This window comes from Talpa occidentalis, unplaced genomic scaffold, assembly GCF_014898055.3.
Source record: "Talpa occidentalis isolate TD23 unplaced genomic scaffold, MPIMG_talOcc4v2.1 talOcc4.12, whole genome shotgun sequence".
NCBI classification, from domain to species: domain Eukaryota; kingdom Metazoa; phylum Chordata; class Mammalia; order Eulipotyphla; family Talpidae; genus Talpa; species Talpa occidentalis.
Genome location: NW_023601212.1, coordinates 73,476,194 through 73,499,013, shown reverse-complemented (window position 1 = coordinate 73,499,013; position 22,820 = coordinate 73,476,194). Strand labels below are relative to the sequence as shown.

The window sequence follows — 22,820 nt, the reverse complement described above, 5'->3', positions numbered from 1 at the left end:
AGGCTGTTTAGCTGTTTTGGGTCCTTTGTATTTCAGATCTGGTGAGATTTTGATTTGGATTATGTTGAATCTATAGATCAGTTTGGGGAAAAACTGGTATTTTGCTACTTAAAAATAAGAAGATAAAAAACAGCAATGGTAACATTGTGGTGTGTTTATGTGACAACAGCAACATTTCAGAAAAGACAGTATCTAAGAAGTATAAAATAACCTTAATGCAACACTGGTTTTGTTTGTTTGTTTTTTAAAAGAAAAGAGTCCTTAGGTCTTGGAGATAGACAGTAAAATATTTATGGGTGGAACAGTATATCTTCTGGGTTTTACTTCCAAATAATCTGGGTTGGGGCAGTTAGACTTATGATTGGCCATGTTTTGATAATTATGGAAGCTAAGTAATGGGTACAAAAGGAGGAATCCATGGTATTATTCTCTCTCTTGTTTTGCCTATGTTTGAAAAATTTCATAACAAAAACATCAAACAAAACAATAGTCTACTATTGAATCATGGCATTATCCGCTGATTTTATTCCTAGAACCACACTATGGCCTACAATATGAATAAGAACTTACAAACTTTCCATTTGGAAATATACTCACCAGTAATTACCCCATTCAATCATGGTTCCTGGCTGAAAAGATACATAGATTTTTGTTTGTTAGTTCTTCTGTGAAGAAATATGGAAATAGCAGTATAAAAAATACCAAATGACAAAGGTAAATTAAACATTAACTTTTAGTAATATGACAGAAAACAATAAGAAATGCAATAAAATAATATTTTTCACTATGTTCACACCTATGCACAATGGAAGTAATATTCTATGGGTTCATATAAGACAGCATACACACAATGTAAGAGGAAGGCATCCAATTATAGTTATCAAAACAGAGTTAGAACAATGCCCCAGATGTACTAAAGTTGTGATTACATTATTGGTATCTGCTTAGACTTTACTGTGAAATCTTAAGAAAATTTCAACTTAAGTAAATTTAACTTTATTTTTTTCCAGTATAATGGTATTAGATCGCACCCCTTTTAATAATGTTACCAAAAAAATAACGTTGCTATTAGAGTCTTCTTTCTAGTAGTCCCTTAGTAAAGAAACATCTAGAAAGTCTAACAAAATATTATTCCATTTTACTCTTACAGTGTTTACAATTTATTCAGCAGTCACACTTTTACTAGTTGCTCTGGTTCAATTCAACAGATGCTATATATTGTACCTAATCCTGCCTTATAGGTCCTTCCTTTTAAAAACAAAAACACTATATGGAAAAATGTCAAATAACAAATGTTAAATAGAAAATTATAAAAACTAAAGAGCTTAGCAAAAGAGAATGAAGAAAAAAGGAAAAAGGAAATGAGAAGCACTTACTCGGAGTTGGTAAGATCTGAGTTCATATATATTAGGTCCTGATCGTGGGACAGGTTCACTCCAGAAACTGAACTCTAATAGCAGCTGATTCTTCCTAGAGAGAAGCATGTTGCTTCTTGCCTTACGGAATTCCACAAATTCCTAAGTGAAAATAATGTTCATGAAACCTAACATTTATATATAAAGCTACTTTAGTAACATTTATGTTCCTACCATGAAATATTTATGTACCTCCTAGAGTAGAATACTATTATAAATAGGGTCCTCATTGGCACAAAACAATCCCAGTTCATATCCTGTTGAATCCATATAATGACTATTAGCATTTCCTTTCAATCTCAAAAGTGTTTATGTGTAGATGACAAACCACATGGTCATCATAATTACTTAAATGACAACGTAAACAAATTTAATTTACTTTGTCTTTAGATCTCCTAACAGTGTTTGATAATGTATTAATAGAGGTAATATGGAGACTACAGATATCTGCTAGCCCAAAAGCCATTCCTATTTGGACTAAGAGGCCGCACAAAAGATTTTCTTTTCTAATAATGTCTCATTAAAATTCTCCCCTACTAATAAAGGGAAGGGAGAATTAACAAAGTCAGACAAAAGTAAAGAATACGTAGCTGGCAATTCCTGAAGTAGGTATGTTAGGTAACCCAGAGCTGATTATGTCTACCATGCTAACTGGTTTCAAAGTACCAGCTCGTAAGTTTCAAAATACAACTGACTTTTGCAATGAAAACTGTTATTTTGATAGTATCACAACTGGTTACTTTATGTTTAAATACAACTTCAAGATTTCAAAGAATACATTTTTACTACAAACACTAATAGATACTAACAAAAGCTGATGACAGAAAAGAGTTATTTAATTCTATACTAACATCTATTATATTAGTCTGAATAAGTAAATATTTTAACAATATCATTACCGGATTTTCTCTGAGTTTATTCATGACCTCTGTGAGGGCTGGATAGCCTCCTTCATACCTCCAGAGATGAACTGAAATATATTTTAAAAGATAATATACACTTAAAGTTTTGGGATACTCTTACCTTGAAAATATTCTAGATATGCCAAATAATATTAACAAAGTATAAAGCTGTAATGCAGCAGGAGTTGGCCCTTAAGTTATACCATAAAGTTTCAAGAACAGATGCAAACATTTAAAGTAATAAAAAAGTTTTTGCAATATATTACTGGAGACACTGACCATAAAACTGGACTGAGATTTGTAAAACTTTGATTATAAAAACAAGCATTACATTAAAAATACTTAAGTCATGACAGTTAAGGCTTAAGGAACATTGTTTATTCCAAAGACTTCTGCTTCCTACCAGCTTGATCCTGCTCGCCATACCACGTGTTCCAAGTCCCCACCAAAGTACAAGGGTAATGTTTATCTTCATGAATCTTTGGTAACACCTCTTGACTTAAAGAGAAGAGATAGCAACACTAATTAAACAACCAAGAAAATTTTACCAGGTGGAAAACACATGATCAATAACAGGAAAAGGGCCTCTACTGTGTTCTGAAAACTGACCTCTCAGTCTATTTATGAGAAAATGACATGCAGAATTAAACTTTTAGCTGAATTCTGTTTTACTCTAATAGTTTCACTTATCAGAAGCTTAGATTCTGATACCCTAGCTATCCGCAAAAATTGTAAGCAACTCAGGTATGGTGATAAAAATGATAAAGAAGCAGCCAAAGGTCCCAAGATTCCAGGAAATATGGGCCTACTGTTGGCCATTTCAAGAAACAAAAAAGTACTCGGGGTGATGTTTTTAAAAGCTAAGGTCTGCTGGTTCCAAAGACAGGAAGAATGAGAGAAATGGGAATAGTAGAAAAAGAGCATGGAAGAAATAAGAAAAAGAAGAAAGTAATGTTTAAGATAGGAGGACAACAGAATTGGCATGAGCAGGCAGAGGTACAGGGACAGAGAACAAGTTGGCCTTAAGGAAGGAGAAGACAGAACTAGAACACAACACAGTCTGAAAGCAACCCAACCCAACAGTCCTGAAGGGCATCAGTGTGGCAGAAGAAGCCAACTTAAAGATACAACATGAAACATAAATTAGGTTCTACTCAATTCAACCAGCTGAGGGGCTTTGAGAGGTATCCACAATCCCAACCAAACACACCATCTAACTCATTCACATGAATGTACAGGTGCAGTGACAGGCCATGGCAGTGTATTAATTTAACACAGGTTCCAGAGTTTGGTTCCACAGAAACCTTCCTATAGTACAGATACCAACATAGAGGGAAAGGCAAGGGAAGAGGCATAACTGTCACCAAGTGAAAAATTAAAGCCTGCATTTTTTAATAGAAAAATTATATGAAAAAAGTACAATACAGATTCAACAATGGATGCAAAGGGATATCAAGGGTCAGATATGGAACCTTTTGAAATAATTTGCTGACACTGAGTAATGTTAAGCTAATGATTACTCCCAGATGCTGGGGTACCAAGACTGGGTATATATGAAGTGTTAACAGAGAAAACTTGAGTGGCCTTCTGCCTAAATAACTGGAAACCCATGTCTTTGTGACCCTGTGTCACACCATATGTATTTTTAGAAGTGTGGCATTTTTTTTTAATATTTTATTTTATATGAAGTGGGGCATATAGTTTTAAAATTAAGATCTGATATTAAATGTACCTGATGTATAATCCATGTTCAGAAGTAACATGGGATTGATGGAAACCAGGGATAAGGAAAGGAGGATTATGTTAGGGAAATGAACATGGGTTTCCTTTTTGCCACATAACATAAGCAGTAAGTAGACCATCCTGATTGGAGCCAATGTGGAAGAAGGAAGCCTATAGAGAGAGGAAGTATCCAGAAAGGAGTTGGGACCTGACAGTGGGGTCTAGGTTTTTCACCATTACAAAGTTATATATGAATTTGTAGCCAATTCTTTTTGTAGGGGGCCCCAAACCTGCTTTTGGAGGCCCTGGCCTTACCTGAATGGAGGTTGTAAGGCAGGTAGTACTTGTGCCCAGAACTGGATGGGTTGGGCAGAACCTCATTATTGGGGCCCCTAAAAACCAGGCAGGAGTTAAGTCTTTATGTACTGGAAACAGGTTGCTGCTGAAAGTTTCAGAGAAAAGAAAAAAAAATGATGAATGAGAAAACAGAACTCAAGTAGATCAATTTGACAAACTTTTGGGTAATGGACTGTAGGATGGAGTGGAGATGCAGGGGCGGTTTTGAGCCTAGGAAGGCCATTAGAAAAGAGGCTACTTAGAAATGGGACTTGACAGACTTGAAGAGGGAGATGGAGAATGAAATAAGCAAAAAGCTAAAATACACATCAAATGAAGAATGTACAGTCCTTGTGACTAATTAATCACAAAGAACTAAGGTAAGGGTTAAATAAAACCATGATGAATGACACAAACAGTAAGTTTGAAAGAGTGAGTTGATTCTATGGATTGAGTTTGAAGTGACAGCAAGACATCCAAATAGGAATATGGATAGACAGAAATCTGAGACAGGGGATGAAGTGATAAAAACAGGGCAGGAACAATAATGCAGGGAAACATCAGCACAGAGAAAATTTTTTATTTTATAAGAAAGGATTTAGAAATAAGCATCTGTTTTGTTTAAGGGCATTTTTAATAATGAGAAATATGCAGTGGCAAGAAATTCTATGCTGAAGTTACACTTCACAAACCACCTTCAAAAATAAAACAATAAAACAAGATTTTTGCTTTTGACAATTATGTCGACTATGTGACAAAATAATTTACTTTCTCATGGAAGTAGCAGGTATGAAAGTAGCAGGTACAAATATTTAAAAATATTTTTGCTCACAACTGATCATTAAGACACTATTTCTGTTAACTTAATTAAGAACCAATACACTTAATTCTCTCTTTAGTCTTAAAGTTTATTGATCTCACATCATATGAGAATCTGCTGAAGAGACCTGGATCCTGGAGGATGGAAGATATAGGAAGAAAAGGCAACTATATTCAAATATATACAAGACTTTCATGTGGCACTTTTACTTAGCAGTAAAATTGGAAACAACGGAAGTCACAGAGAAGTGAGTTCTAATTCCTAACACTCAAAGCTGTCCACAGGTGGAATGTCTGAATGTATTTAAGCATAGGCAGTCAGGAAGGATTTTAGAAAGGACTCAAGCATGGATGAGCAGATGGACAAGATGGCAGTGCAAGGTTCCTTCCAACCCTGACTCTAGTAATAGTCTAAAATTTGATAAGCTGTGATGATTTAGCTGTATGAGTGCCTAAAATCCAAAAGCCCTTGGTAATCCTGTACAGAACTCAATTTAAGAGCCTCTGAACATTCAGCTTTAAGGAGGGGGATCAAAGATCTCACTCTGTCAAGTGTTAGCTGAACCAACAAATAGTAAAATCATTATTTTCCCCCATGTAAAGGATAGTTTGGTATACACACCAAATTTTGTTGTATGCGTCTAGGCATTCCGGTTTAACATTGTGAACTGAAACAAAAGAAAATTCAATGATAAACTTATGAACAAAGGTAAAAAAGTCAACTATGAAGGTAACAAACCTATCACTCACACTGTAGTTTATATAAACTGCTTGTTTCCTTTTTGGCTAGGAGATTAGAGTGAGCATCTTTTCTTGGATCAACTTTCCGGACAAATAAGGATTTTAACCAGCTGTCTTCTCGAGGTCTGTTATTGGAAGATGTCAATTTCCTATGGAATAACAAATACAAAAATCTAAGTCTAATCAGAGGTACAAAGATCTCAGGGTCTTTTGTGGTGTCACACAGTATATTGCTTTTATGAATTTATCAATCTGTTCAGCAAACATGCCTTGAGCACCTACTCCAGGCACTTCTCTAGAAAGTGGGCTATCACAAGGTGACTATTTTTTACTAGCATAGTATGCATTCCAAAGAGCAGAAGCAAAGTGTAAAAGCAACTTGTGGCATTCTCAAGAAAGCGTTCATGTTTACCTTTACAATTCCTACTATATGTTTTTCCAAAGCAATTTTTGACATAGAAAGAGAAATATACAAGTGTCTGAGGCTATCAAAAGCAGGGAATTCCCATGAAACTTTCTGTAAATCAAAATGGCATAATTGTGGTGAAGAAGTAATTACCATTAATTTATATGGAAAAAAAAACATAAGTGTACCCAGAAACCCAAGATAATCTACCAATCTTACCTCATAATATTTTAAACATAAAATAACACTAGCATATAGCAAATACAGTCCGTATTAAGTAGCTACTGGGGAAAGAACTCAGCAGGGCCAATCTTGCTGCTGGGGGCAGGTAGTGGGAGTCGCGGGCAGACTGCCTCTATAGCAGTTGCTGCAAAATAAACACTGAATACCATTGTCACAAAAATTTTTCTTTAGATTTCTTTCAGGTAGTAAAAACAGGCTAACATAGGTCGGTCTTTCTTTCTTTCTTTTTACATAGGCCTTTCTTAGAAGTAAAATGATGTAATGCGAACTTTCAAAAAGCAGGGGACACCTGTACAGGGAAACCCAGAATAGTCAAATTCACAGAGGAAGAAAGTAGAATGTGATCGTGATCGTCAGAGGTGGAGGGAAGGGGAGACTGGGAAGTTACTGTTTTATAGGTACAGAGTTTCATTTTGGGAAGGTAAAAGCTCTAGAGTGGGACACTGGTGGTGGTCATGGTTGTACACTGTAAATGCATTTAATACCACTTAACTAACATTTTTTTTTTTTTTTTTTTTTTTTATAGAGGCATGCTTTATTTATTTGTTTGCTGGTTTGTTTGTTTGTTTTGTTTATACATGCACTGGGTACAGTCAGAAGCGCGGGAGGGCGAGAGAATTCACCAGAGCCAGAGCGGGGAGCAGAGCAGGCAGAAGGACCGAAGCACACTGCTGAGGGGAGCAGCGGGCGGCAGGAGAGGTCTGCGCGCCATGTGGGACCCTCCTCTGGTGGCCGGGGAGCAGCCGGGGATCGAACCGGCGCCGCAGAGGCCGCGCGCAGCTTCGCAACCCAGCGCTCAACCGCTGCGCCACCGGGGAGGCCCCACTTAACTAACATTTTAAACTAACATAACATTTTAAAAATGTTAAAATGGCAAATATGTTATGTACACTTTACCACAATTGAAAAAATGTGAAAGTAAATATACAGAGAAAATGATATGAATTCTTAAAAAATGATTTTACTTCTAAATTAACCTTAGAATCAAGGTTTTAAGTATCACAAAAACCTAAAAGTATAACCTCATTAACACATACTTTTCTAATTTTCATCTCATAACTGAATTTCTACTATTCATGCTCTAAGAAATTGAAGAGAAAGAAAGAGAGGATAAAAATGACTGAAGCAACACACTACCATGAACTTGTAGGCACATGTTTAACTCCCACCTGCCTGCTAATGGGATTAGTAACCTCCCCAAAGGGCAGAGTGGTTGTATGAAAATTAAAACTGTATAGGCCTTTTGGCTCAATAATTAACACTTGTGGTGATGTCCTACAGGCAGCTATTGAGACAAGTGCACAAGAACATTCATTACTACTTCGTTTCCTGTTTGCTTTTTCCTGGTAAGGACAATTTGAAAATTAGCAGGGATGTTATCAATTAGGGAATATCCAAAATCAGAATGTGCATCATTAAAAAGAATGAGGTAGATCTACATGTACTGATAATGTTGATATCTTTGATATAAATTTCATAGAAATTGAAAACACAATATAGTACCATAAATACATATTTAAAATGAACTGTTAATAGTGACTTCACCTGGGGAATGTGACTGGATATGCTGTGGGACTAGAGATTTTTCATTGTACACACTTTACGACTATTTTAAAATAACTTTTTTTTTTCAAAATACATACATTATTTTTCCACTTAAAACTTGGCTGCAATATGTAAAAGTTAATGTTCAAAAATCAGATAGATATAGGCAAAGCACATAGGTAAGACACATAGGTATATAAAACTTGAAAGGGAAGATTTAAAATTTTAGAACCTGGTTGGTATCCTAACCTCATATACAAAATAGGGATCAAAGACACACTGTGTTCCTTCACCTTCTTTAATTTTTTTTATTGATGTACCACTGGTTTACAATACCGTATACGTTTCAAAAGTATAGCTTCCCTCCTCACACTGCACTCACACCCAAGTTCTAATATCCTTCACAACCACAAATTGACTCGACCCGCTCCAGTATGGTAACCACCACTTTGTTGTCAGAGTCTAAGAGTTGTTTTTATTTCACCTTCTTCATTTTAATTCAAATTTACATATAGTAAAATCTATTCTCTTTTGGTATATAGTTCTATTGTATGAGTTTTGACAAAAGCATAGACACGTAACCACCACAAGAGAGTAACAGTCCCTTCACTCCCTCAAAGGGTTTGTAGTCACCCATTCTCCCTACTGCCAAATGCTCGCAACCACTGATTTATTCTCTGCACCTATAGTTTTGCTTTCTCCAGGATGTCTTATATATGGAATTGTACAGAATGTAGCCCATTCCTTTTTGTACAATTCCTTTTATAACTGAACTGTTATCACCTCTTCAGGGTTATTACAGCGTACTCTTTATAGTTTTGATCTTTGATCCACAAATAAATGACCTTTTCTGCACTTAACTAAATCAAAAGGCAATAATGTGATATATTTCCAACTGGCCAATATAAATGCTCAGAATCACATCTAGTGCTTCCAAACAATGTTGAGATGCTGACAGGCCATATGGAAACTAAATGACTGTCTGCAGACTATTTCCAATCTGCTCAGCAGGCCTGCTTGAAGACACAGCTATCAAGCAAATGTAAGAGGAAAACAAAGAGCAATCCCAAGAATGAAGGAAGGAGATTTAAGGCAAGACAGACTCTCACAATGTACAAATTCCCCATTGCCTTATGAGATGAAAATACAGATTCTACATTATAATAAAAATTCCTATTCTTTGTCAACAATGATACTTTAGAAGTAACAGTACTCTAAATTTTGTGACACTGACAGCTTTTTTTCCTTAAATTCACTCACTGCTTTAATGACTAAACAATACATAGCAATTTCTCCCTATGACAGTCTTTTAGTTGAAACACTAGTGATAGTATATTACCCCAAATAGTTAAAATCCAGATAAAAACTGAATAGTGTAAGCTTACAAATATACAAACCTAAAGCATGCAAACATAAAATCAACAATTTTTTTCATAAATGATCAAGAAATACAATTATTTCTTCAAACCCTCCAAAGATCTGCACTGTGCTCATAAAACAAACGACATAACAAGTTAATACCAGTATTTGCAATTTTTCTTATAAATGCATAGGACAAAAATTTATAGCGGGACCAGTCTGTCATCTCACTTAACACTCAGAAAAATTTAGCAAGATAGGTTATTATCTATCACATTTCAAATACTGGCTCAAAGTGGTTCAATGATCTAAGAAATGGCAAAATAAAAATATGAACCTAGATCTAACCATAAAGTTCAAAATATTTTCACTACTAGAGTATATCTCCCAAACACAAATATCCCCAGCTGAACATTCAACAGATATTTATCATACTAAAGGGATTAATGTTAGGATGGGAAAATGATTCCGAGGGATATGGAAATACTTTGCAAAGGAAGATGAGACACAAAAGAACCAAAGATGTTTGTGTGTGAACTTGGGCACCAAGTGTCTTCACAAATGAAAATGTCTGGCCCAGCATTAACCCCAATTGTCTGTCAAAATCTGAAATCTTTCCACTGCCAGGTGACTAAAGCTGCCTAATGTGCCCACCCACCTAGCTGTTCAAGTTGAATCATGGAATGAGGTAGAAGCAGCTTTGCCACTGCTGTCAGGGTGATAAGATTGGGCTGTGGTTCTTCACCAACAGTGACCAACACGATCAGTCAGTTTTGGAACATGATATATCTGTTGTGTGGCACTTTACAGAGCATAGAATAGGTGATAGCACATTTTAAAAAACACTACACTTTAAACTGAATAAACATGTGCCAAGCCCTGTGGATATAAAGATGAATCAGAAGCCTAGCCTGTTCAGTCTCATGGAAAACAAAACTTTAGGAAACACAGCAGCCACAGATACTATAGACTTACTTTTACGCAAGCGCGCACGCACACACACACACACACACACACACACACACACACACACACAGTGCCTCAGAGCCATTGTCTTACTTGGAAGGAGTGAGAAGTCCTCAAGGGGTGACATTCTGGTTTTGCCTTAGAAGACAAGCAAGATAGGTGGACAAGGCAGGTGTTAATGCTAGTCAATTGGGACGACATGTTCAGAGACATGGAGTCACGAAACTGAAACTAATGGCACATACTGGAACAGCAGAGTGCAGTAAGGCCGGAGAACAGGGTATGAAAAGATGGCTAGAAAGATGAGAAGGCCAGGGGGGCAGGGTGCTGAGATTTCTATTGCACCATGCCTGTCAGCTGGGCTTTATCCTGCACACTGTGAAAGGATGAAGTTTCCAAAAGAGACCTAGCTGTAAAAAGCAGCCTGGCAGTGATATGGTGAATGGAGTGTGGTTCCTGGGCTCCCTGCTGCCTATCCTGCCCAGTAGGACCAGGAACAGAGAAAGGAGTCAACACATACTCACTGGATGAACCAAAGGATGGTTCTGGGTTAGGATGATGGCAGTGGGGATGAAGGAGGAGGAATACATTCAAATGTTACTTTTGAGGTGAAAAGAATTATGGGTACTGATTATGTGTGAAAGATGGTACCACAGTTTAGTTGGAGGAAATCACAGAAAGGAAATGCATTTAACACTTAGAGCACAGGATGGGACAGCAGTAGTGCAATGGGCTTTGTTCATTTGCTCATCAAAGATCCACTGCTGGTGGGAGGAGACCAATATGATCACAGCCCAAGGTGAGATGAGCCCCTCAATGGAGATGTACAGTGGCCTTTGGGGGGCAGTCTAAGTTATCCTGGGGGGAAGTCAGGGACACAGTCTCTGAACAAGCATTTGTGAAACTGATGACATGAAAGACGAGAAGCAGATTGCTAGGCAGATGCCCACGGGAGGGAGGACATTCTGCGAAGCAGAACTACAGCCACCAGTCAGGAGTGTGTGAATGTGGAGGTAACAGACCGTTTAAGGACCCAATCCAAAGAAGAGCCTTGCATTAAAGCAGCAGTACCCCATTCTCCACCCTACCACCAAACCCCCTCTTTAGCTGAGTAAATCACTCTTCTACATTACTGCCACAGAGCTGTTCCCTAGGTTTTCATTCTGAAAACACTATTATACTATTCTTTCATCTCTCGTTTTAGGCTCTCCATCTAGTTGTAAAAGTTATGAACATTTTCTTTCTTTTTTTTTTTTCATTTTCTTATATTTAATCATTCTGCTTTTATTTTTATGAAATCATTTGAAAGCAGAGTGCAGACTTTCAAGTATTGATACTTCATCCTTAAACATTTTAGTATCTCCTAAAACAAAGACAAGACCAGGATACAATTATCACATCCAAGAAAAAATATAACTCTATAATATCTAATAGCCACTCCATATCAAAATGCCTCAAATTATAACCAAAACATAATTTATAATTTTTCTTGGCACGGCTGGGGTGGGAGGGAAGAGGGACTAGGACAAAGTTCATGTCACAGAGCTCTAACAGGAAACTGCCCTGCTCAGAATTCCACAGTCATCCCCTTCACCATGTGGTTCAAGTCCACACTTTTCATAGGAATCCAGACTGGTGTTGTCAAGAGTTGAGCTAGGGGAATTTTGAGCTGGGGAGTTGCAAAAGAAGGCAGAGTCAGGACTTGCTGGAGGTAGAAGTGACAGATTTGCAGGTGACTAGCTGGGAGGGGATGGATTTGGGGAATACCTGGTTTCTGGCCTGGGCTGCCAGATGTTCCATTACTGGAGGCTGAGAACTCAGAAGTAGGTAGGTGCTGGAAGATGACAGCACAATGTCTAAGCAGCTGGAACTCTGGGCCTGGCACTAAACAGAGCTTAGGTGTGCTGGCAAACAGTCTTCCAGGAAGACTTCCTCCTTCCCCTCTAAAACTGCTCTTGCAAGGTCACTCACAAGAGCCACATAGGCAAATTCAGTTTTCCTATCATCTTACTTAACCTTCTAGTAGCCTCTGGCACAGCTGAACAAGTCCCTTCTGGAATACCTCCCTTTGGGCGATGTCACAAAATCTCACTGGCTGTTCTTTCCTTCTCATATTCAGCCTATAAATGTTGATACGTCTCAGGGCCTGTTTCCCAGCTTCTTCCCTAGACTCTTTCTCAAGCAATCTCACAGATTTTTGTGTTTCATTATGAAAAATTTCAAATACAAAACAGGATCATGAAACCCATGTAAATATAAGCATTTATCAACATTTTGCATTACTATATGTTGACAACTTCCAACACCCTAGAGGTACCACGCAGGTCAACTGTCGGCTTGGACTTTCCACCTGAATATCTCACTGCCATCTCTAACTTTACCAGATTCAAAACTGCTCTGGATCCCCGCCTGACCCCTGTTCCTCCCCTGAATTACCAGTAAGCTCCCAGATGGCAAGGGTCTTGTGTGCCTCATTCAACGATGCTTCCCAATACTGACTGGCATGTGGTGGGCACTCAAAATTCTACGGAAACAAATTACTCAGTAAAAGGCACCAGTACCTGCCCGGTTGGCCACTACTCTTGATCCTGTCCCCTTTCCAAAATTCAGATTGATCTTTTAAAAATGTAAATCAGATCGTATCACACTAAAGTTTAAGCCTTAAAATGTCTGCTGTGACTCACAGAATAAAATCCTAGCTCTCTAAGATGGCCTGCAAAGCCTATAATTAGCTGGCCTCTGCTCCTGCCTACCTCTCCTCTAGCCAGTCTTCCCTTCAATCTTGTGCTCCAGCTTCCTAGACTTTTCTGGGATGTCCCAGTATTTCTGACTCCTCCCACTAAGGGCTTTCAAACACACTGACTCTTCAGGCCCAGCTTAAGTTCTTCTTTCACAGGTCCACCATGATCTCATGTCGTAGGTTCCCTGATTTTTCTGTCTCACAGCACCTACTTTAATCATTCAATGTATATTCACCTTTGCCATGACTTCCTGGGGAGAGTGACAATGTCTTCGAAGGTCAGTTATATAGGCCTTCAAAGACATAGTATACATTTGCTATTTGTTTGAATTAATGAATTAACTCAGTATAGACTGAGTCCCAGTGCACACATAGTTGACTGGAACTCAGGAAGCAGTCAAAAGGTATAGGGGATCTGAGAGAATACAAAAAAAAAAAAAAAAAAAAAAAAAGCTAACAGGTTGGACAGAGATAAGAACTCCAGTATTAACAATATTTGACTCCAGCAGTAATTTGGGGTACTGGGCCTACCCAGGTCCAAATCTCCATCCAGTTTACTAGTTTTTGTGCTCTGGCACTTCAGATGAACATGTTGAGTGAACACCTTCAGTATCAGCTATCTTTCTTGGAAAGAAAAAATGAATTTCATGAACTCACATTACCTGTGTGAAAAGACAGTAGATGCTCAACAGAATAAAAATAAAAGGCAGTTAATTTGTTAACCAACTTGGAAACATAAACAGAACATTTGGAACATAACTTGAGCATCAGTCTTAGGAAGGGTGCTGGGCCTGAAGTATTGAAATTCCAGTTCAAAAGCGTTTTTCTAGCTATGTGACTTACTCTCTTTGAGGTTCCATCTCATCTCTAAAACACAGATCCTGTTACTTCTTAAGAGTCCATGAAGATTAAATTAATTATATTATATAAAGTCCTTTGGTCTATCCTAAGAGTTTAACCAACAGGTGGTTTACGTGTTCATTTGTAAGTGCCTACTGTATTTTCTCGAGGTTAATTATTGCATTAAAAAAAAAATAAACAGGGCCTCCCCGGTGGCGCAGCGGTTGAGCGCTGGCTTGCGAAGCTGCCCGCAGCCTCTGTGGCGCCGGTTCGATCCCCGGCTGCTCCCCGGCCACCGGAGGAGGGTCCCACATGGCGCGCAGACCTCTCCTGCCGCCCGCTGCTCCCCTCAGCAGTGTACTTCGGTCCTTCTGCCTGCTCTGCTCCCCGCTCTGGCTCTGGTGAATTCTCTCACCCTCCCGCACTTCTGACTGTACCCAGTGCATGTATAAACGAAAACAAACAAAGAAAGAAAGAAAACATGCCTCTATAAAAAAAAAATAAACAGGGGCCTCCCTGGTGGCGCAAGGGGTTAAGCACCACCCTATGAAGCAATCCACAGCCCCAGCACCACGAGTTCGAGCCCCAGCCTGCCAGGGAGAAACCCACATGGCAAGGCAGACCTCTCCTGTCTCGCCCGCTGTTCCCCTCAGCAATGTATTTCAGTCAGTCTGCCTGTTCTGTTCCCATCTCTGTTTCTGGTGAGTCCTTTCACCGCCCCCCCCCCTCTGGCCTGTACCCCAGCTCTTGTATGCACAAATGGATAAATCTTTTAAAAACACACACACACATTTAAATTGCCCAACGTAAAGACAACGAGAAAGCACATCTATCTACCCGTTAGGATGGGCTTTTTTTTTTAATACGGAAAATGTCAAAAATGAACTCAGAAAACCGAACATTTACTCCAAAGAGATTAGCAAAAAAGTTTAAAACTTGAACCCAACGCTTTCTTAAGTGCTGACAGCTGTAAATACTTCTGATCCACGACTTACTTTAATTTAAAATGCAAGTCAACAAAGAAGTGGGGAACCCGGAGACCTCACTGCATCCCTCTCCCTGCGCTGAGAGGGTTCACTGGGAAAGATTTTATTTCTTCCTCACAACCTAAGCGGTAGGTGGGACCACTTCTGTCATTCCCGAGGTTTCGCGCGGGCTGGCCTTTTGGGGACCCCGGGCGGGAGCCCCGCAAGCCGACTCCCGGGCGCGCGGCCTCCACCGCGGGACGGCTGCTCCGCCACGGCCCCGGGTCAGCCGGGTCAAGGTCCCGCAGGCCGAGGCCGCGCGGCGGGCGGACGTGGTCCCGGCGCTGGACACCGCGCCCCGAGTGACCTTGAGCCTGGCCGGCCGGGACGGCCCCTGCCCTCCCCAGGCTCCGGCCCGCCCCGCCCCGCCGCCCGCGTCCCCGGCCCCCGCCGCCGCCCAGGTGGCCTTGCCCCGCGGGAGCGCGGCCGGCCCGGGGCGGAGACCCGCGCCGAGGACCCCGCGCTCTCCGCCCTGCGGCGGCCCCTCCCCGGCCGCTCCCGGAAAGGGCGGCGCTGCTCACCGGAGCCCGGGCTGGAGGCTGCCGGGGGCGGCCCGCCGCAGGAGGCCGCCGGCCGAGGCCGCTCCGCAGGCGCGTAGCACTCGCGCCGCCATCTTGCTTCGGCGCCTCGGCTCCCACCGCCCGGGCGCCGCCGCTGACGCCGCCGCCTCCGCCGCGACCCCTCCCCCGGCCGGGCCCGCCGAGGCTGGGGCGGGGCGGGGCGGGGCGCGCAGCGGCTGCACTGCAGGGCGCCGCCGCTAGGGGGCGAGGGCGCGCGGCCGCGGGGGCGCGGGGCTTGGGCTTCCCGGCGCCGGGAGGCGCGGTGGCTGGGAGGCGCGCGAAGCTGCGGGGGAGTCTGGCGGGAGGAGCTCGGTTCCCAGCGCCGGGTGCTCGGAAGGAACATGGCATGGCTTGAATGTCCTTGGGAAGCTCCGCAAGCAAAGAGTAACACTGTTGCTAGGGGAATCTGGGGCGTGGGGCGCAGAGCACTGAGGGGGCTTCTCCCCTGACACCTCTCGCGGGTTGTGCGGTGCATGTGAATACACGAGGAAAAGAAAGAAAAGGGCTCGCGCTGATGAAAGCACTACGAATGGGAACAGACCCAAGTTGTTCTGGTAGTCTTGGGCCCGTTCCTTGAGCCTCGGAGGGCTCTACCGCGTCTCCCTGCCTTGCCCGCAATCCGTGCCAGTCCAATGAGGACCCGATAAGAAATATGATTGGGTCGAGTGTGTCAAGCGTAGAAATGCAAAGGTTCACGGAATGGGGTGGCAGTGCGGACGGGAGGGCATGTGGTCACCAGCGGTGACTGTGAAGTGGAGCTGGCACACCAGCCCAGTCCCAAGGGAAGAGGAGTTTGAGGAGTGGAAGAACCGCGAACATCTCTGGGCCGGGAGACAACTGAAACCAAGGCGTGGATCACGCAGGCACTGTTCGGGGATACAGTAAAAGCGAGGCTGCAGGGAGCTCTCCCCAGGGTGGAGAGCAGTTTCCGGCCCTGCACAGCGCGGGGCAGGGTCTCTCCCAGCGCGTGATGTCAGTGAGCTCACCTGTTCATGTTCTCCTAGGAGAGGCATGTGCTTTCAAACCTATTCTGAAATCTAACTTCAGTAGACCTATCTTTGCTGACCTTGCCTTTGTATTATGAGGCAACTCATTCTGCTCTAGAGTGACGTTATTTAGAGTTTTTTGTTGTTTTAAATGGAGATAACACTGAGTTACAACACTGTACGTGATTTAGGGGGTTAGGTTCACACCTCCTCAGAAATGTCACACCATTCCCACCATCAAAGCACCCATAGTCCTTTACCTTAGGTCGCTTGTCCCCTTCCCCACTCAACCCCTATCAGCCTCCCACTTCCTCTAGTAGCCTCAATTCTGCAAGTCACATTTCTAGGGTTTGTTTTCGTTTAGTTTTGTCAGTTACTTTGTTTTTTTCTGGAGTTACATTAACCCAGTGCTTTTTACTGAGGGGAGGTATTCTTATTTCGAGGTGTGCATTTTAGGATGCTGAATGCCACTGAATAAATGAGGCAGCTTCCTGGAGCATACTTTTTACACCAAGATTGTCAGGAAAAAACCTCATGTTAAAACGAAAATGGTACATTAGAGTATATGGAACCATTAAAAATATTTGAGCTTTTAGAGATGGTTTGGCCTCTGTTCCGAGATCTGATGGTATAGGTGTCTTGCCCCTTCTAGGCTCTGGTACACTACCTGCCAGAGATCCGGATACTCTTAGATCTTTCACTCACTCACCCTGGTACCAAGCCTTGAGTTCTGCTGTGGAGTGTCATGTATCTATAACTTTTTGTCACCTTCCCTTGCACTCAAGTGAGGCCTGATGACCAGTCTCTGTACAGGTAATTATCTCCTTTCCTGTAATCATTACCCTTCCATTGTAGTCCTTGTCTACAATGATGCCATTACTCTTATTGAAAGGTAAATGTAATACATCATTCTTCTAAAAACAGTAAAAAGCCCATCACCACTTAAAGCATAATTCCTGCTATATTTCTACCCCAGTTCTATTTCAAAACGTATCAGCAATCTTCACCAACTTCCAGAACCCCTGGTAATGTGCTTCTGTCATACTTTGAGGACCTTATATTCCCCTCCCTGTACCTACATGCCCTTCACACACCACTCATCTCCTGTCATGGAGACTTCCTCTAAGAATTGGTTTTAGTACCATCTCATCTCTTCTGGGAAGTTACCCTAATTGCTCCCCCACTGATGTGCTTCTTTGTTTGCCATGACAACACCTGTGCATATCTTCCGCACTAGATCCTGAGCCCCAGAGGATGGGCAATGCCTATGGTCACTGTTGCTTGTACAATACACTTGTGTGCTTGTATAATACACTTATTAATTGAAGATAAAATATGCTTCTAAGTCTCTTTCTAGGAACAACAAAAAGCCCTGAAATATGTACCTTAATTTTTCAACAAAACTAAGAATCTCCAACTCAGATGCAGAAGTGAGAAGTTCTACAATATCATCAATGTATCAGATTTTACTAACTCACTCCTATTAAATGTAGTCTAGGATACAGGATAAGTGACACAGAATTTTATTTTATTAAAGATTTATTTATTTATTTATACAAGCATTGGGTATAGTCAGAAGCACGGGAGAGTGAGAGAATTCACCAGAGCCAGAGGGGAAAGCAGAGCAGGCAGAAGGACCGAAGTACACTGCTGAGGGGAGCAGCGGGCGGCAGGAGAGGTCCGCGCGCCATGCGGGACCCTCCTTCGGTGGCTGGGGAGCAGCGGGGATGGAACAGGTGCTGCAGAGGCTGCAGGCAGCTTTGCAGCCCAGCACTCAACCCCGGTGCCACCAGGGAGGCCCAACACAGAATTTTAAAGTTTTATTTTCTGTGTGTCGACATTTTTTATTAATATAGACTTTAATCTGATAAGGTCTACTCTCAAGCATTTGATTGTTTGGAATTGGTTAAAGAAAAAATTAATTTCAAATATAAACTATCAGGGCCTCCCTGGTGGCGTAGGCAGTTGCGTGCCGCACTGTGAAGCTGTCTGCAGCCTCTGCAGCACAGGTTCGATCCCGGCCTGTGGGTGAGCATCCCACATGATGAGCAGACCTCTCCTGTCGCACCCGCTGCTCCTCTCAGCAGTGTATTTCATCATTCTGCCTGTTCTGTTCCCTGCTCTGTACCCTGGTTCTTGTATAAACAAATCTTAAAAAAAAAATCAAATATAGGGCCTCCCCGGTGGCGCAGCGGTTGAGCTCTGGGCTGCGAAGCTGCCCACAGCCTCTGCAGCACCGGTTTGATCCCTGGCCGCCGGGCAAGAGTCCCACATGGCATGCAGAACTCTCCTGCCGCCTGCTGCTCCCCTCAGCAGTGTACTTCGGTCCTTCTGCCTGCTCTGCTCCCTGCTCTGGCTCTGGTGAATTCTCTCACCCTCCCGCGCTTCTGACTGTACCCAGTGCTTGTATAAATAAATAAATCTTTGAAAAAAAAAAAAAGGCAATCATTTAAAAAAAATCAAATATAAACTATCAAAAATAAGTATTCACTTAATGTGGTATTATTTGTTTGTGGCATCAAAAGGTTTCTTCTTCCAAAGTAAAGGCTCTAATATAAATTCAAGATATTTTTGAATGGAAACAAAACATCTTCTCAACAATGCATGTGCTAAACAATGCAGTAGACTGTCAGGCGTACTTAGTGTAATGTGCCCACACACCTTTATGAAAAATTATAACAAGCACTTTGTGCATTTACTGTAGCTATTTCATAAACATCAAAAGAGAAACTGGACAGCTGGTTAAAAAATTTATTTTTCCATAAAGGAAGCTTGTAAATTTGCTCCTTCTTCTATTCCACCTTCAGGGTTTTGAAGAGATATCAAGTTCTTTCAGATTTTCGGCTAGGTGGGTGGTTTCCTGACTGACTGGGCTTTCCAGGTAGGTGGTGCCTGCACAGGGCTTTCCAGTCACTGGGTCTATGACTTTTCCAACTTTGAAAATGATCTCAGCCAGTTCATGTTTCACATGCTTCGTGCGTGGAACAGGCAAAGCCTTGAGAAGCACAATATCTCCAACTGTGCACTGCTGAAGAGCGTCATGAGCAAAGTAGGTTTTTCGCTTATTAAAATACTGTTAAGAGAAGAAGAAAATTGGTAGTTTCCATCTATAAAGTGGTAATACAGTACAGATGATGAAAAAAGAATGCACATAAAATAAGCTGAGACTTGAGAAAAGATAACAGATTTAAGGAAGTTTCCAATGTAAGAGTTAGTGCTTAATTTTTGAAAAAACAGCTACGACTTTTCCAGAGCTGATCCTTTCCCTGAGCATTCCAGTTTATTCCTTTCAGTACCCTTGTGCTATCAATTATCTTTCTCTACATTATTCAAACTCTTCCTTCACAAAAGCAGGTTCCCGCCAATCTATAAATTTCTCCATTAGCTGTTTGATTAGGACATGCCACTTAACCACATCAAGCTCAATTTTTTCCACCATAAACTGAGGCTCCCATATGTGCACTCAAAGTACTGAGAGAATTATAAAGTAAAACGGACGTAAAGCACTTAGTTCCATACCTGGCTCAAAGTACCACAAGCAAGCCACAGATAACCAGAATCACCTATTCTGCAGGACAGCAGGTACTTCCATTTTACAGATGAGAAAAACCAGCTGAGGGAGGTTAAATAATATGCAGAGCTAGTAAACAACAGTCAGTATTCAAACTGAAGTCTTCTGATTCTGACATCAAGGATCATGCTGTCACTCTTCAGGCTTGCTCTAGAATTTCTGATCCTATAGGACAAGTCGCACTTCTGCCTACCTGTATGCCCAACCTTGAATGCAGAAACATCCTTGGCACTTCCCCCTGCCTCCCTTGATCATCTAACAAATGACTCTATCCCTTTCTCCTGAAGTCTTATCCCACTCCTTCTATATTGTTCCAAGGACTGTTCAGTTCCTAATCAATTCCATCATAGATTTTTGCTAATAATCTTACCCATTTTTTTACCTCCAGTTCTCATCCTTATCCCTGCCTCCAAGGTTGTCTTTACTTCTACAATAGAATGAAATTTGAAATACAAGATAAAAGTCCCTTCACCATCTAGGTCCAACTAGTTGCATTCATTCAACAGGAGTGCCTATATACTGAGTGACAACCTCTGGGCTCAAATCAATTGCATTGCTGTAGAAGTCATCTCCTTTCATAACTAAAAAAAGTCAACAAACTACTTTTCACAGCTGCAGTGGCTCCCCCAGATGATCTTCTGGATAAAATCCTTTTTCAGATTCAACTCAAATGTCTTCTATTTCAGGATGTTCTCTTTCAACAACTTGGAAAGAACGCGTTGTTGGGCTCACTGCTCCCACAGTACTTTTCAGAGAGTTACTGTTATCAGGCTGAATTGAAATGAACTTTCCATGTCCCTACACACAGGTATTTACTGCATCTTTAAGGATAGAAAAGTTTTTCTGCTCAGAACACAGACGGTGTTGGTAATTTATCAACGCCCCCTGAAAAGAGGGATGTTCCTCACCTTTAATAGATAGGGATCCAGAACAAGTCTAGTAACTCTCACTTTAGCAGTTTTTTGCATTGCTGTCCCAATCACCTTCCCTACTATCCACTTGGCATGGACCGATGAACGAACTATTGACATTATGTGGCTTTGGTCACCTGAAAAACAAATTTCAGAGTTTAATATTCTGGTAGCTATGACTCACCAAGTGCATTTTGTCACTAAAACTACTATGTCCTGAGAAAGCTTTCCTTGACCTTCTGGAGGATGCTTACACCTTTGCAATTTCCTTAAACACCCGACCTCCTATCTCTGTCTGTACCTTTTACAAAGCTGTACCTTTAACTTCCTTCCCCCAGGTCCTCTTCTGCAAGACGGTAATTATCACTGGGTTTACTCACAGGGGTTTAACCTATAAAGCGCTCAACAGCGCGATTATTTGCTGCCTTTTACCCTCAAAGGCTCACGGCCCGGCCGGGCGGGGAGAACTGGGGCCCTCCCCCGACAAGGAGACCTGGACTTGGCTTTGCTGCAGATCAGAGCGCCGAGTCCCTCTGGGGCAGGGTGGGGGTGATTCACCCCTCCTCCCGGACAACCCCCAGGTCAGCCGACTCTCCTCGCCCCGGGAGAGTTATCACAAGGCAGCGCCAGGGCACCCAACACCTACCCACGCCGGCGGCTCTGCGGCCCCGCACTCCCCTGCGGCTCCACAATTGCGCGGCGCAGCCCGTGGAGCGACGGGCGAGGCGTGATGACGTCACCCGCACGCAGGCTGCTCCGCCCCGACCGCCCCTCTCATTGGCCACCGGCACCAGGTTGAGGGCAGGGCTTTGCTCGTTCCCCTTCTACAGGGCCGCGGCGGGTGGGTCTCCTGGACGCCTTGACCTAGACCTCTGCTGCTTCCACCTTCCCTTCCGCCGCTGGCCGAGCGGGTTCACAGGCTTTCCTTCAATTCCATTTGGTCTCCTCGTCTTCCGTTGAGCTCTCAGACTCTGCTCGGGGCATTGCAAATCAGAGGAACTTCTTTCATCAAGCATGGAGATAGACGGCTAGATGCTGAGGCTGAAACACTTAAGCATATCCCAGCCTCTTTTTAAGAGAAACTTCTGTAGACTTTTATGTCCAGTATCTTTTTAGGTATGTCTCGGGACCTGTGAGATGGAGAGAAGTAGGTTGGTTAGATGGGCCATGAGCTGGCTACTTGGTGATGTCTTTTCTGAAAGATAAGACTGGGAATGTGTTAGGCTCTGATTTGGAAATCACTAACGGGGCCCAAAAACAAAAAGCTATTTGGCACAGACAATTTGAGGGTCAAAATATGGGTAGTCAAAATTGAGCACTGAAGCATCTTAGCAACTTGTGAAAGAAGGTTGGGGAAAAAAAGCTATTCATACATTAATAGCAAACATTTATGGAGCACTTAGCAAACATTTATGGAACACTTATTCCCAGACTGTGCAAGGCATTGGAGGCAGAAGAATAAATCAAAGCGGGCCCCCCCTCAAAAGGCCCTGTCAGTAATGTTATAGAGCAGCCCCGATATTGAACGGGTTCCTGGCTGTGGGTCCTCACCCGCGCGCTTAAAAGGGACTTATTAATACTCCACTACAGGCACACACAAAAGGTTAATAAAAGGTTTATTTACAAGGGAAAAGGAAATAAGGAAAATGTACAACTCAGGGAGAAAATAGGGAAATAAAGTCTTTAATGTGTCCTACCCGATCCGACGACCTGGAAACCCAAAGTCACTCTCA

The 22,820-nt window shown here is 42.1% G+C and overlaps 2 protein-coding genes across 3 annotated transcripts in view; both read right to left on the bottom strand.

The window, feature by feature from the left end:
- NIPSNAP2 (nipsnap homolog 2) overlaps positions 1-15,686 on the bottom strand; it is a 28,755-nt gene extending 13,069 nt beyond the window's left edge. Inside the window, exons 1-7 of one of the 2 annotated variants that reach the window (XM_037506759.2) lie at positions 15,581-15,686; positions 5,945-6,084; positions 5,817-5,862; positions 2,721-2,815; positions 2,315-2,385; positions 1,377-1,517; positions 598-629 (exon numbers count right to left, since the gene is read on the bottom strand). In XM_037506759.2, coding sequence (XP_037362656.1) covers positions 598-629; positions 1,377-1,517; positions 2,315-2,385; positions 2,721-2,815; positions 5,817-5,862; positions 5,945-6,084; positions 15,581-15,672 — 617 coding nt within the window. In that variant the 5' untranslated portion in view covers positions 15,673-15,686. The remainder of the gene's footprint in view (positions 1-597; positions 630-1,376; positions 1,518-2,314; positions 2,386-2,720; positions 2,816-5,816; positions 5,863-5,944; positions 6,085-15,580) is intronic. The other variant, XM_037506760.2, reaches the window with a different exon arrangement.
- Positions 15,687-19,321: 3,635 nt separating this feature from the next.
- Positions 19,322-21,817, bottom strand: MRPS17 (mitochondrial ribosomal protein S17). The gene is made up of 3 exons (XM_037506758.2): positions 21,734-21,817; positions 21,085-21,224; positions 19,322-19,678 (listed from the first exon to the last, which is right to left on the bottom strand). Exons 2-3 carry the CDS (start codon positions 21,205-21,207, stop codon positions 19,409-19,411), a joined length of 393 nt encoding a protein of 130 aa, XP_037362655.1. The 5' UTR covers positions 21,208-21,224; positions 21,734-21,817; the 3' UTR covers positions 19,322-19,408.
- Between the last annotated feature and the right edge of the window lie 1,003 nt (positions 21,818-22,820).

Bases quoted from the DNA above. Each gene is read 5' to 3' on its own strand.
- MRPS17 (XM_037506758.2), bottom strand. From the start codon at position 21,207: ATGTCAATAGTTCGTTCATCGGTCCATGCCAAGTGGATAGTAGGGAAG. The intron at 19,679-21,084 runs GTGAGGAACATC...TTCTCTTAACAG, and splicing joins TGGATCCCTATCTATTAAAG to TATTTTAATAAGCGAAAAAC.